This window comes from Natator depressus, chromosome 3, assembly GCF_965152275.1.
Source record: "Natator depressus isolate rNatDep1 chromosome 3, rNatDep2.hap1, whole genome shotgun sequence".
NCBI classification, from domain to species: domain Eukaryota; kingdom Metazoa; phylum Chordata; order Testudines; family Cheloniidae; genus Natator; species Natator depressus.
In genome coordinates this window covers 33940506-33955069 of record NC_134236.1, presented here as the reverse complement: position 1 = coordinate 33955069, position 14564 = coordinate 33940506, and the positions used below count along the sequence as shown (strand labels likewise).

The 14564-nt window shown below is 38.6% G+C and overlaps 1 protein-coding gene across 6 annotated transcripts in view; it reads right to left on the bottom strand.

The window, feature by feature from the left end:
- KIDINS220 (kinase D interacting substrate 220) overlaps positions 1–14564 on the bottom strand; it is a 171681-nt gene that overhangs the window by 119457 nt on the left and 37660 nt on the right. For all 6 annotated transcript variants that reach the window (XM_074947688.1, XM_074947690.1, XM_074947691.1 and 3 more), the window contains exons 9-16: positions 14300–14398; positions 9860–9958; positions 8975–9073; positions 5896–6073; positions 4903–5067; positions 3409–3588; positions 1418–1583; positions 32–183 (exon numbers count right to left, since the gene is read on the bottom strand). In XM_074947688.1, the coding sequence (XP_074803789.1) occupies positions 32–183; positions 1418–1583; positions 3409–3588; positions 4903–5067; positions 5896–6073; positions 8975–9073; positions 9860–9958; positions 14300–14398 (1138 nt within the window). The remainder of the gene's footprint in view (positions 1–31; positions 184–1417; positions 1584–3408; positions 3589–4902; positions 5068–5895; positions 6074–8974; positions 9074–9859; positions 9959–14299; positions 14399–14564) is intronic.

The following is a 14564-nucleotide window of genomic DNA, read 5'->3' as shown; positions in this document are numbered from 1 at the left end:
AAATCAGAAAAGTCATTTGAGTAATAAATACCTTGTGTATCCTCTGTCTTGAATACTCGAAAAAGTCTTGTTGCTAAGAAACCAAACTCCCTTTCACATGCATCAGAGAGGGTAGCAATCATCTCAGCCATTGAAGTTTCACCACCTACACTGGACAGTCTATTGTAGTCAGTAAACAGAAATCTGAAGTGACACAAAAAGAAGATGTATCTTGTATGTAGAATCCTTTTTGGCTAGTGAAAATAAAACCTTCCTTTTCCCCTACAACTGAAGGGTACCCTTTCAAATGCAGCAGAATGAACATTTCAATAAGAATTTCTTTAAGGTATACCACTGCTCTTGTAGCAATTTAGTCTCTTTTCCCTGCCTCCTTCTCCCCCATTTTCAACCTTTCCTTTGCCTCCATCCCTGTCTTATTTTAGCATTTGATTTATTGAAATACTTGTCTTGCAGTCTCTCAGAGTGCAAATATAAAAGACAAAATTTTAATTATCACAATCCACAAAAAACAAAGACTAATCCATCAACAACATTGTGCAGGATTCTCTCATATGTACCCAGGATAAAAAATACAAAAACAAGACAATACAATACCGGTATGTCAGCAGTTTCATGGTGAATTAAAAGGCATGAAAGTAAAATTCTAATTGATATATGTACAGCATCAGACTGCACTAGTAATCAAAGATAGAAAAATGCATAACTAATGAACAACAAAGGATCCATATCAGCCTTTCTGATGTAATATATTGAAAAGTATATACATAATTTTAAGAAGTACATGGTCATGCTGTGACTACTTGAAATTTTACTAGACTTATCTATACATGCACTAGTGATAGGGCAGCTATTTTATGTTGAGATTTACTAACCTACATGAGGAAAAGGAAGAATGAAACTAAATCATAACTCTAAACTATAACACTACAATTTTAACCTAAATTTTATGGCTAGTTAAATTGCGGTGTACAAATTGAGATGTAGCATAAAGTAATTTTATTAGCTCCTCAGTACAGCATACGGGACTCTACCAGCAATCATAAAAGTTAGGGTTAATATTTGGTATCATTCTAGAAATACAAATACTATTCATTTGAATGTGATGATCATTAAAAACATATATACAGTACTTAAAATATCATAAAATATGCATCTGTTGCATATTTCAAGTGATTTTTAATATGAACAAATCTTGCATGGTTATCTTGGTAACCAATATTATTTTCTTCAAACTATCTCGATCTATAATTACTCTCTTTTTCTTACTAGAGCATAAAGAGTTATTTGAAGGAGAGTAAACTACACATACTTAATCCTGTTAGATTCCTACTTCACTGTACAGTTTATAGATTGTTACCAATGTGAAGCTGAATTACGTAGGAAAGAGAGAGAAAAGTACATATGAAATATCTCTAACCTGACAGGTAAAGCTTTAGTGGTTTGCTCTGGTAATTCTGGTGGGTTCACAAACATCAGTTTGAGAAGCAGCTCCAAGTACCCAATATGTCTTGCCAACCTTGTACTTAATACCCAGGCCCAGTTCCAGCTTTCTCCTTCTCTTCGGCCACCAAAGTAAATCACAGCTGTAATAAAATACTTTCTTAACATCTCAATATAAAAAAGTCATGAAAGTTTGAACAGATAGGACCTTAATACTTGCAGAACAAATGAAGCCAAGTGGCTTTGTTGTAGTTCTTGGAATTGTCATGAAAAAGAAAGAATTAGCCTCTATTCACAGCCAGTTCCACACTAGTGGCCTGAACTAAGTGTTGTGGAAGCAGTTAGCTGAAGCCACAGAAGTATAATGGCCTTGTTACACGCAACAGTGGTCCCTTGACCAAATGAAAACCTGCATTTCTGGGTTCTAAAGTTGGCCCTATCCAGTCTTGTTTGATCACAAGAATAGCAGCTGCAATGTAACTCTCATGACTGAGATGGGATTTTAAAGCAAGAAAACAAAGGTGGCTTTGAGAACACTGTCAGGTATGCAAAGGGATCTGTACATACACAGAGTGTCAAACTCAGAGCTTGGAAAGAAAGCCAATGAGAAACTGCTTCTCATATTTTATTATGGAAATGCTAGTCATGACTCCATAGTTAAGTAAATACTCTAATTTAAGTTAAAACAAACCAAAAATGGGTCCCTGAAGAAATTGAGCATCAAACCATTCTTTTTCTTAATAATGGACAGTTACTAAAACACTCTCTTTAAACTAGTTAAAAATCATTGAAATCTTGTGTATTGTCTATGTTTGAAAAAATCAGATTGCAATAAAGTTATGCTGCTAACAGTTGTATCTGTTAGAGTTATAGACTAAAACAGGTCCAGGCCAGTAGCTCAGGTAACTTATATGGGGTAATTATGACATCTGCAGTAACTCAACCAATCACCATCTTTCCTCTCCAGTTAATGTGCATGCTGTAATTCAATTAATTGATATGAGTTAGTAGAGTGAAAGTGAATGTATGTCACGAGTTCTCATTCATAGATTACTTAGCTGCCAGATATCACTAGACTGGCCCCAACTATTACTGCTCTTAGCAGTTCTGTGGCTTCATGCTAGCAAATTAAGAGTAAGATTCACCAGTATACTCCAGCTGCTTTGTGCTGTTCCACAGATGCAACCTTAATTCAGTCCTATAGTGATAGCAAGCAATAATCATACAATTACGTTTACGGCATATTAATGTCTGTTATCAAATTAATTTAAAGCCAATTTTAAAAAATAATTATTTTTAATCCTCCCTGCCCCCATCATGACATCACTATGAAGCAGAGTTACAGGTATTCTGGGGACTTAAACTGAGCGTTTCTGCACTTTACCACATATGGGCATCTTTTCAGTTTAATTTATCTCTGAATTTCCTGGATTTGCAATGCCAGTTTTGGTGACAATTACATTTTATATAATATTTTATCGTTAATTTGATATATATCTTAACTCCATCTTAATATATTTTTTCCAACTGCTTTTAAATACTTCTGCAATTTTAATCACACCCTTTCAATCATTTGAAGTATTATGTGTTCATTTTTAAAACTGAGCCCTACACTTTTAAAACCTTGCTATTGCCTGAATATTAAGAACTTCTGTTAAAAATATTCAGTTCCAGAACTGAAGTGACATAAAATTAAGATATGGGAGTTGAATCAATGAATTTTTACTTAACAGCTATTGTTCTAACTCATATTAATGAAGTCAAATGCATTGTTTTGCTGTTCTTACTAAGTTTATTCTCCAATGTTTATTATTAAACACAATGAAAACAAACAATCTCAGTTTTCTTTGCATTTTTTGCAAAATGACTTGACTTTTTTCAGAAGCACAGCATTTGCTTATGAATAAATACTGAACTCTAAAAATAGATGGAACCAGTATGTTTTATATGAAGTGAAAACAAACTTACTAAAGAATATGTATAGAACTGCTAATAAGCTCAGTGCCACAGCTATTCCGAGCATTGTGTCCACTGTGAAAGCAAGCAATAAACCCAGTCCTCCACACAGCAAGACCGTAAGGAATACAATAAGCCAAGAGAACTGGAACAGCGGTTCAATTTGCTGTCCTGCAAAAGTTTTCATTTCATCTAGAACAGAAAAAGCATACAGAAAAGTCAACCTTAGTTGTATATTTTTATGACAAAAAATAAATTCCTGCAAACCAATTGTGTTAGAACCTTGATAATAACCACCATAGTATAAAAGCCATTATATTATGTATTTATTTCTGGTTTTCAGTTTAAGTTCATACAAATGAGAATTCCTGCAACACATATTTAGTATCCATGGAGTGAGAGGTAAAAAAATTGTGGCATAAATTAAAAAATGACTGAGGAACAGCTAACAAAGATTGAGAATAAACAAAAGTTCTCCAAATAGAAAAGTTAACTTAGGGTAGATATTAGCACCAATAACGTACATTACTTTTATTTATGATGGGAATGATAAGGTGGATGAGTGAATGGATATATTCACTCAAGTAATAATTATTTAAGTTATTCAAACCATAAAAATTGTAAGCAGATATGAGTAAGTTTGAGTGACTGGGCACCAGGATGATGAATTAAATTGAAGAGATCATTATAATACATCTCAGAAGTAAGGTGATACTTTAACTTATGAATTAGATGGAACATCTCAAATATTTACAGGGTCAACCTGGAAATCTCAATGAGCAGCAGTAAATAAGAGTTTATATGCATTACAAAGAGGATAGAGAATACATGGAAAATGTTTAAATGGTATTAAATGAGTTAATGGTGATTTTCTCTTCAAATATTGCAGTCAGCATGATTATGTGCTCTCAAAAAGTTAACCTCTGAAACAAAAATGTCCAGAAAATAGCAACGCAAATTACTAGAATCAAAGAACACTTACATAAGAGAATTAAAATACCAGAATTTAATTTTGAAAGGTAAACTAGCAAGATGGGTGATGCATGTAAAAAGAGCAAATAATATCTCAAAGAAATAGCCATCAGTATTCACCCTTTCCTATAATACAAAGATAAACTAACTTAAAATTGAAAGTAAAATTCCAAACTAACAAAATGAAATACTTTCAAAGCAACAGAATTACCATATGGGGGGAATTCACTGCCGCAGGAAGCCTTGCAGACTAATAGGTTAGCAAGATTTAAAAACTAGTTAGATATTGTATAAAATGTACAAATTTATGGCAGCACTAGCTAAATTAAAGGTTATCAATCCTCATGTTTTATATTTTCCCTGATTGATGGGTGCAATATGAAGGGGGGGGGGAAGTTTCAGAGAAGAGTTATATATTATCGAACCAGAGAAAGGATATTGGACTAGATGGTCTACCGCAGTGTAGAAACACCTATGTGATATTTTATAGACTATGTATCTAACCATACAAAAAAGCTAAAAATCAAATGTTACCTTCCAGTTTTTTGAGCAAAAAAGATTTCCCACTTCCCCATTGGGCATACAGCCCTACACAGATAGGTGGCTGCATGGTTGGCTCACTGAGAATATCAGCCAAGGCACTGCTATAGAGATCATAACCCAGCATGTCTCCATCAGTTTCAGTAGGAGATAAATGTCCTGCAATGTAAATATACATTGTTTTTTCATATTATATATTTCATACAATTACTTGAAATCATGACAAATTTACTTGTATAATAAGTAATTCAATGGAAGAACAAAAAAATCATTGTTTTTGTTTATATATTCTTGCTCAACTGGATTTCAACCGTAAGTGTATACACAGTATAGTAAGAATATAGGATGCAGCTCATAGGAACTGTACAGTTGTTAAAACTATTAACATTTAGTATGCAAGGACTCAAACAATATCCCACAGTCACAGCAAGTTAAAGCAAATTAATTCCTCTCAAAAACAAGGACTAAACATAGCCAAAACCAAATGCAAGGGAGTCATTGTCGACACATCTCAAATAAATTATGCTTATACTGAAATAAACTGGTTAGTCTCTAAGGTGCCACAAGTACTCCTTTTCTTTTCACATCTCACATTAGTTTCCTGTTCAGAAACAAATGACAAAAGGTTAATTCTAACCGTATTAGAGCTCTGAAATAATGGCTTTTCCTACTATATTCCTGTGAAGCTCTAATTTTCTTTACAGATCACCACCTTTCCCCATATTAAATTTGCACATTTCTAAACTACACTCAATTTTCATCATACAACGGGATAAGCAGAAACATGGCCTTAGAAGATTCTTCTAATGTACTGAGCTGTAGCCCACGAAAGCTTATGCTCAAATACACTGGTTAGTCTCTAAGGTGCCACAAGTACTCCTTTTCTTTTTGCTAGTTATTTAGTCCTTTAAATCCTAGTAGGAGCTCCATTCCTTTCAAAAGCAGATATCAATACTTAAGGAAAAGACAAATAATGTTTACACTTACTGGCACCAAATATCTGAGTTAAAATACTTTTCTGGTGACTACAGTCAATGTTATAAGGTGTCTCTCCTGCTTTGTTGGGTCTATAAAGCAGTCTGCCATCTTTTGGATTTCTTAAAAGCAGTTCTGCAAGTTTACGGCTTCTTCCACGAATGGCGATATGAAGTGGAGTATCTCCTTTCTGTAATTACATCAAGTGAAAAACTCTAGTAAAAGCCATGGGTGTTTATTTTGAAAAGTGAGATTTTGAATGTAGTACATATTCCAAAATATTACGGTGTATAGTTCACTGAAACAAAACATATTTTAAAAGGAATCTTAATGACATAAACCCCTCCCTGGTACATGCTCCCTAATGTAACATTGAAGAAATTCACCAAAAAGTTAACAACATGTAGGCAAGGGAGAAGGATAATAGTAAAAATACATTTTAAAAAATGCAGCTATCTTAAGTAGTCTCTCTCCATATTTTAAGGCCCGTGAAACCAAAAGTTGCTATTAACATCAATCTTCTAGTAACATCAAAAAAACCAATGAGGAGTCCTGCCTCTAAGGTGCCACAAGGACGCCTTGTTGTTTTTGCTGATACAGACTAACACAGCTACCACTGTGAAACTAGTAACATCAGACAGTTAAAACCCGGTTATGCTATTTTCTGCTGTATAAAACTGTGTTACACTGACAGCTTTAACTAGGAAAGCATTTTCAGAGTCTTAAAGTTTCCCAAAACAACAAATCAATACCACATTAATTCTGTTATTATTTACCTCACAAAAATGTGTTCAGTGCTTTACAGATGTAAAATAAAACAAGCCTCTCTCCCCAAGAAGCTTGCAATGTAAATGGACAACACAAGGAGAAAGATGAAGACAGGAGTGGAAGGAAGAAGAAAATTGCAAGAAGAAATAAACAGAAAAGGTTATGGGGTTATTATGGGCAGTAGAGTACATCATGTTAGTACTTTGACTCACTTATTTAATTATTATTAGAGTATCAATCAAAACCAAATATGAGTGCCAAACAATAACACTGATCTAAACAGAGAGAAAGAAGACAGATTTGGCCACATTATTTTGTCCACCTCATCACTATTGGTCCTCGGGTTAAGTTGTGTTATGATTCTTTGGAATTGCTTGCCCAGACTTGTACTCCTGGCAGAATTACTCAATTGGAACTTGCTTGTTTTTGAAAGTTTTATTGTATTTGTGAAATTCCTTCTTATGCATGAATGTAAAATTTAACTTCTTCTGGTATTGTATATCACTGAAGACAATACAAATTAACACTTTGAAAGTATGAATGTTAATGGACAGAACCTATAAAGGTTTTATTTTCTAGTGTTTTTATCAAGCATAATCAGCTCAACTTACACATAATGTGACTGCTTGAGGAAATGTGTATGTCAGCTTATGAACTGCATTTTGTCTTGTGAATTCCATTTATGACTAGGGTTGACAGGCATCTGGTTTGCGACTGGTCAAAGGGACCCTGGCGGTTCTAATCAGCACCTCTAACTGGGCCGCTAAAAGTCCAGCTGGCAGTGCAGCGGGGCTCCGAACAGCTCCCGGAAGCAACGACATGTCCTGTGGCTCCTAGGCATGGCGCAGGCATGGCGCAGCCAAGGGGCTCTACATGCTGCCCCTGCCCTGAGCACTGGCCCTGCAGCTCCCATTGGCTGGGATGGCACCTGCAGATGGGAGCAGCGCACAGAACTGCCTGGCTGTGCCTCTGTCTAGGAGCGGCCTAGAGGGACATGCCACCACTTCCGGGAGCCGCCTGAGGTAACTGCCACCCGGAGCCTGCACCCCTGATCCCCTCCTGTACATCCCCTCCCCTGCCCCAGCTCAGAACCCCCTCCTGCACTCCAAACCCCTCAGCCCCAGTCCAGAGCCCCCTCCTGCACCGCAAACCTCTCATCCCTGGCCCCACATCAGAGTCCACACCCCCAGCTGGAGTCCTCACACCCCTCCTGCCTCGCACCAGCCAGGAGCCCGCTCCCACACTCCAACCCCTCATTTCTGGCCTACCCCGGAGCCCACACACCTAGCCCAGAGCCCATAGCCCCTCCCATACTTCAACCCCCTGCCTCAGCCCAGAGCCCGCTCCCATACCCAAACTCACTCCCGGAGCTCGCACCCCAACCTCCCTCCTGCACCCCAACCCCCTGCCCCAGCTCAGAACCCCCTCCCACGCTCCGAACCCCTCAGCCCCACCACCTCCCAGCGTGGAGCCCCCTCCTGTACCTCAAACTCCTCATCTGCAGCCCCACCCCAGAGCCCGCACCCCCAGCCAGAGCCCTCATCCCCCCTGCACCCCAAACCCCTGCCTCAGCCCAGTGAAAATGAGGGGGGGGCAGACAGCGAGTGACAGAGGGAGGGGAGATAGAGTGAACGGTGGGGAGCCCTTGCAGCAACCCTATTTATGACTGTAACCTTCACTGTAGATCAGAGCATCCATTTTGTAGCACAGACTTGACACCAAGTGGACAGACTCTGCCTTAGACTATGTAAAAGAAGCTGACACAGAACACTCAAGGGCCATTAACACTGAAAAACTCTGAACTGCTGAACAATGTGGTATCTATCAGCAGGTCCTTTAATTTTGAATGGACTCTACACAGAAACCTGTTTGCAGGGGGAGAGGGCTATTACTACAGTGCCTAGGAGCCCAATCATAGACCAGGACCTCATTGTGCTAGGCACTGTACAAAGAGAAAACCAAGAATCCCCTGCCACAAAGAGCTTACAGTCCAAGTATAAGACAAGAGGCAACAGACGGATACAGACAGACTGAGTACTACAAGAAAACAATGAGAACTTACTGGTCAGCATCATAGGCTGTAGCCTCAGCACACCAGCAGTCCAACCATTGGTAGAACACATGTTGCTTAAGATACCATGATGATGGCTACAGTGTAAGAACTAAAATAAAATATAGGGTATAGGACGGAGAAGTCCATGGATTGCTCCCAAAAGACAGGGCTCTATCTGGCTTCAAAAAACACTCACGATTCACTACCAAACTTGTGTACAAAACTAACATGACTAGACATGCTATAAATCAGTTACCAAATATTCTTTACCTTGTCAATAGCAGAAACCTTAGCTCCTTTATCCAGCAGAAGCTCTACTATATCAATATTTCTCATCTTGGTTGCTTTTATAAGAGGTGTTTCTCCATCCTAAAAGTAAAAAATAGAAGAAAACTTATAAAAACAAATATAAAAACCTACATACAAAATCATTCCTTTTGAGCAACCATAATTGGGAATGTTTTAAAAAACTAAATTCTTTACTTTTAAGAGAGGACACTTTTATCATTCTAGAAGCATCACAACATAAAAAAATAGTGCTTCCCAACTTTTCCCTTAAAAATGCACTTACTATTCAAGAACAGAGTAAACTGATCAAAGGCATTCATCATAAGCAATGTAAATGCCTTTCTACAGCCACTTTATTACACAGTCCAAAGCCAGTTGCTTTCATAACAGTCTAAAGGGCGGGTGGGGGGCGGAATTCCCATAATATGGCTACCAATGCATTTGGGGAAAAAGTTAAATCGTTGCTATGTATAGTATTCTCTCTTTTCAATTCCTGTACATGCAATCACTCACTGTCAGAGCTCAAGTTTATTACTTATTAGCACAGTCTCTCCTTCTCCCTCACCAGATTAACTGGCATTCACTTTACCTCAGCAACACCAGCATCACCAACAAGAGTCTCTCAGTTCCCTGAATGGCTCTTACTGAGCACAGATTGGTTTCTACCAGCAAAAGGCATGGCTGCAGAGGGTACGGAGCACTGATTATATAGCACAGAAATATAAAGCTGAAATTAACCAGTATTGTAAGAGTGAACTGTCTGTCTTGCCAGTGAAATTGGAATTTGCTGGTACGGTCTCAAATCCATTCAGGAGGAAGACAAAAAAAGAACACACCATATCTGTGGTTACAATCCCAGTCACTTACCTTTGTACACATTTCAGTATCAGGATTGCATTGCAAGATATCCCTCACCATTGTAGCATTTCCTTTTTCAACAGCCCAATATAAAGCAGTTTTGCTATCCTACAAAACAAAAACAACAACATTTTTGATTTACATAGCACTTTTCATCCAGCAGCATCCATTTTGTAGACCATATGGGATAATCACTATTTAAAGTAACAGCAAAATTATATCACAGTTCAGGAAAGGCAGAGGACACTACCACATCCAACTAAAACTTCAAGGAATGTAATTCCTTACACCAGAATTTGGCTAGAAAATAGGGGATAACACCTCTGTAAGGTGCCAGGAGGATCTTTAACTACTCAAAATAGTCAGGACCTGCTTTAAGTATCATCCAAAAGATAGGTTTCAGAGTAACAGCTGTGTTAGTCTGTATTCGCAAAAAGAAAAGGAGTACTTGTGGCACCTTAGAGACTAACCAATTTATTTGAGCATACGCTTTCGTGAGCTACAGCTCACTTCATCGGATGCATACTGTGGAAAGTATAGAAGATCTTTTTATACACACAATGCATGAAAAAATGGGTGTTTACCACTACAAAAGGTTTTCTCTTCCCCCACCCCACTCTCCTGTTGGTAATAGCTTATCTAAAGTGATCACTCTCCTTACAATGTGTATGATAATCAAGGTGGGCCATTTCCAGCACAACTACAATACCCACCTGCGGAAGTGAAGAAACAGATTGATAGAGCCAGAAGAGTTCCCAGAAGTCACCTACTACAGGACAGGCCTAACAAAGGAAATAACAGAATGCCACTAGCCGTCACCTTCAGCCCCCAACTAAAACCCCTCCAATGCATTATTAAGGATCTACAACCTATCCTGAAGGATGACCCAACACTCTCTCAAATCTTGGGAGACAGGCCAGTCCTTGCCTACAGACAGCCCCCCAACCTGAAGCAAATACTCACCAGCAACCACATACCACACAACAGAACCACTAACCCAGGAACCTATCCTTGCAACAAAGCCCGTTGCCAACTCTGCCCACATATCTATTCAGGGGACATCATCACAGGGCCTAATAACATCAGCCACACTATCAGAGGCTTGTTCACCTGCACATCCACCAATGTGATATATGCCATCATGTGCCAGCAATGCCCCTCTGCCATGTACATTGGTCAAACTGGACAGTCTCTATGTAAAAGAATAAATGGACACAAATCAGATGTCAAGAATTATAACATTCATAAACCAGTCGGAGAACACTTCAATCTCTCTGGTCACGCGATTACAGACATGAAAGTTGCGATATTACAACAAAAAAAACTTCAAAACCAGACTCCAGCAAGAGACTGTTGAATTGGAATTCATTTGCAAATTGGATACAATTAACTTAGGCTTGAATAGAGACTGGGAGTGGCTAAGTCATTATGCAAGATAACCTATTTCCCCTTGTTTCCCCCCCCCCCCGAGATGTTCTTCTTAAACCCTGGATTTGTGCTGGAAATGGCCCACCTTGATTATCATACACATTGTAAGGAGAGTGATCACTTTAGATAAGCTATTACCAACAGGAGAGTGGGGTGGGGGGAGAGAAAACCTTTTGTAGTGGTAAACACCCATTTTTTCATGCATTGTGTGTATAAAAAGATCTTCTATACTTTCCACAGTATGCATCCGATGAAGTGAGCTGTAGCTCACGAAAGCTTATGCTCAAATAAACTGGTTAATCCAAAAGATGGCATTTCCAACAACACAGCAATTCCTAACACCATACTAGGGCATTGCTTCAGTCATGACTCAGAGGGAAATGTACTACCTATGGAAAAATCAACACCATTTCTTGCAGATTGCTAGGCTTTCTCAGATAGGTTTTACAATCCAAATATAGAAAAGGCCCAAATCTTCTTCACTTGCAAGATCAGAGGTCTTTGTACTGAGTTTTTAGATAGCTATGAAAAATAAATTGTGAACATGTAGTCAGCCAAGAACTAATGAACAATTCAGTCCATCCCTTCACCCAGGACTGGCTTGCTGGAAGCAATAGGGCAGGGACAAATGGGGAATTCTCACACACTATGTAACATTAATGGGGGAAGAAAGGAAGCCTACAGAGAGACGAGCATGCAAGGCAATCTGATTGGATGATTCATCTCTATGAGGACTGAGTACCACCCAAGATGTAGTGCACAGGGCAATGATGGGAACTGTGCTGGCCAATGCAACAAAGCCTTCAGGCCATCCTAATTTGGTCAGACACCTTGGTGACTGTACAAGCAGATCCAAGATATGGGTTCGACTTCCTGTCCCACCCTATGTGTTTTTTTTCCCCATCCACTCTCAAGTTCAAAGAAGGGCACTAGTGGGGAACTATCTGCTGGGCTTGCAAGTAGTTCATGAATTGGGAGCCAGGGAAGAGACATGAAGGCTTGCAATACAGAGTTCCATCATGTCAGTTGCCATTGTATACATGTGGTAGATTTCCAGTTGTAGATATTTTTGGATTGGTATGGTGTCCAGCCAACTGGACTGTTTCTGTTGGAATTCCTCTCATGTTGATGGTTCATACATCCAATCACAAAAGTAGCTCCAGGCCTGAGGAGCAGCTCCTTTTTCTTCTCCCTGTCACAAGAGCCTCTAGTAGCAGAAGCTACTCTTTGTTTTACAGGTCTCCAAGCTCTTTCTTTGCATGTACAGAAGGCAGTAGAAGTTAGAGCCAGCACAAAGGACCAGAAGAAAATGCTTCACAGTCTACAGTACTGGAACCACTAGTATAAGAGACTGGCTCTGGTGATCAGTTCAGTGCCTGACTATGTTGTGCTTAGGCAGGATCAAGGGGTTTCAGATTTATGGTCAAGAAAGAATGGAAGGTCTCACCACTAGAGAGTTAGCTTATAAGTACATAGTCATTTTGTTTAGTGTGCTGGCAGACCCACTGAGAACTTTGGCCTATTTGCATGGCCTGGGGTTTAAATATTTAACCAAAAAATACAGTCATTTTTAAATTTAGATTTAAAACTTGGTCTACAAGTCATACAATTTCTCCAAGCAGAGCTTGGGGAAAAAATCCACTTGTTTACTCCCCAAGGACAAGCAGGAAACTTTTATAGGCAATGATCATCAACTTTCGCCGAATCAAAAGATTTTCTTTAAAAATAATATTCTAGCTCTTTTGCCTGAGAAGATAACCTGATAACCCTTCAAAAACTAACCATATATGAATCGATGTAGTGTTGTCTAAGTCTGCCAACAGACTACTGAAGTATCTCTACTGTTCATTATAATTTTAGCAAGCTACAGTACAATGAAAAATTATCTGGCTTTAGTCTGTTTTCACTGGCAGAGAATTCACACCAGAGAATCAGGCCAGCTTTGTCCCACTGTTGCTTGGAAAAGCTCTGACCTTCCACAGAAGCTATTCAGTGAGGAAGAAGTAAAAAACAGAGACTTGGGGAAGGAGGTCAAGCAGTGGTGACCCAACCTTCCCTCTTCAATGTAGCAGCCAAGCAACTACAAGAACGTTTTCCTTTTCCATTCCAGTATCCTGAGGACATTGAAGGGCTCCAAATTTATCAGACATGTAGTAGACAAAAGCTGATATGACAAAGATGGAACACACAAGCAGGTTCCAGTGACAGCATGCTGGAAGGAGGCCTAAAAAACCCTCCCCCTTTCATAGCTGCTGGGGGAGACAGCTTGGCTTCTCTCTTGGTCACTGCAAAGACACTGAGGCACCAAATCTATTTTTTTTGTGGCTAGTAAGTTTAGTGTTCTAGCAAGTAGTGCATGAGTGCTTTACTACACGCCAACATACAGGTGGTGGGGAAAGGTTAAAGGAGTAGAAGGAACGTGGATGTGACGAGCTTGAAAACAGAAATACAGTATTGGGAGAGAGGCTTTAGAGGGAGAAGAAAGAAGAGGAAGAAGACATGGAAGAAGATAGAAAAAGTGAGTAGAAGCACAGTGTGGAAGAAAAAACTAACAGTAATTGATAATAATGCAGAGTATTAAAAGAAAAAAAAAAAAGTGGAGTTAAGCCAGGAAGGGAAAGAAGTTCTAACAAAAACAAGAAAGATGTTTTGAGTAGGCCCGGTCAAATAGTACTGACAACAATATATTTAATATAATTTATTCAGCAAATATGTTATGGGAATACTGGTAAAATGCATCAAATATATTCAATAAATATTTTTTCTGTTAGGTAATTAAAAGTAAAAAGTTGGTTGACAACATATTTTTATTAAATACAGTATATAAGATGTATTCCTTCAAGAGCAAGAGCAAGAGCAGTGTCAGAAGAGATTTTTTTTCTTCATACTAGTTAGTAGACTTTGTCCTCTGGCTGGTAAGACTATGGACAAATTTTTCAAGCTGTATTTTTCAGGGAACTGTACAATTCTCAACTTCCCATTCCACCATAAAAAAAAACAAAACACCATCATTGTACTTACCTGACCTCTAATGTCTATGTCAGCATATTTATGTAGCAGGGCCCTCACAATTTCAACATGACCTCCTCTAACAGCCCCTATCAACACAGTGTCTCCACTCTGAAAATAAATTAAATGATAGAAAACAGGAGCAATAGGTTAATCTTCCCTCATTTGATTAAAACGATTTACCAAAAAGAAAACATAATATTTTGCCTGAAAATCACATTAGGTGACAAATTATAGCCTATGAACATATAAATCATGTCAATTTTTACTAAATCTT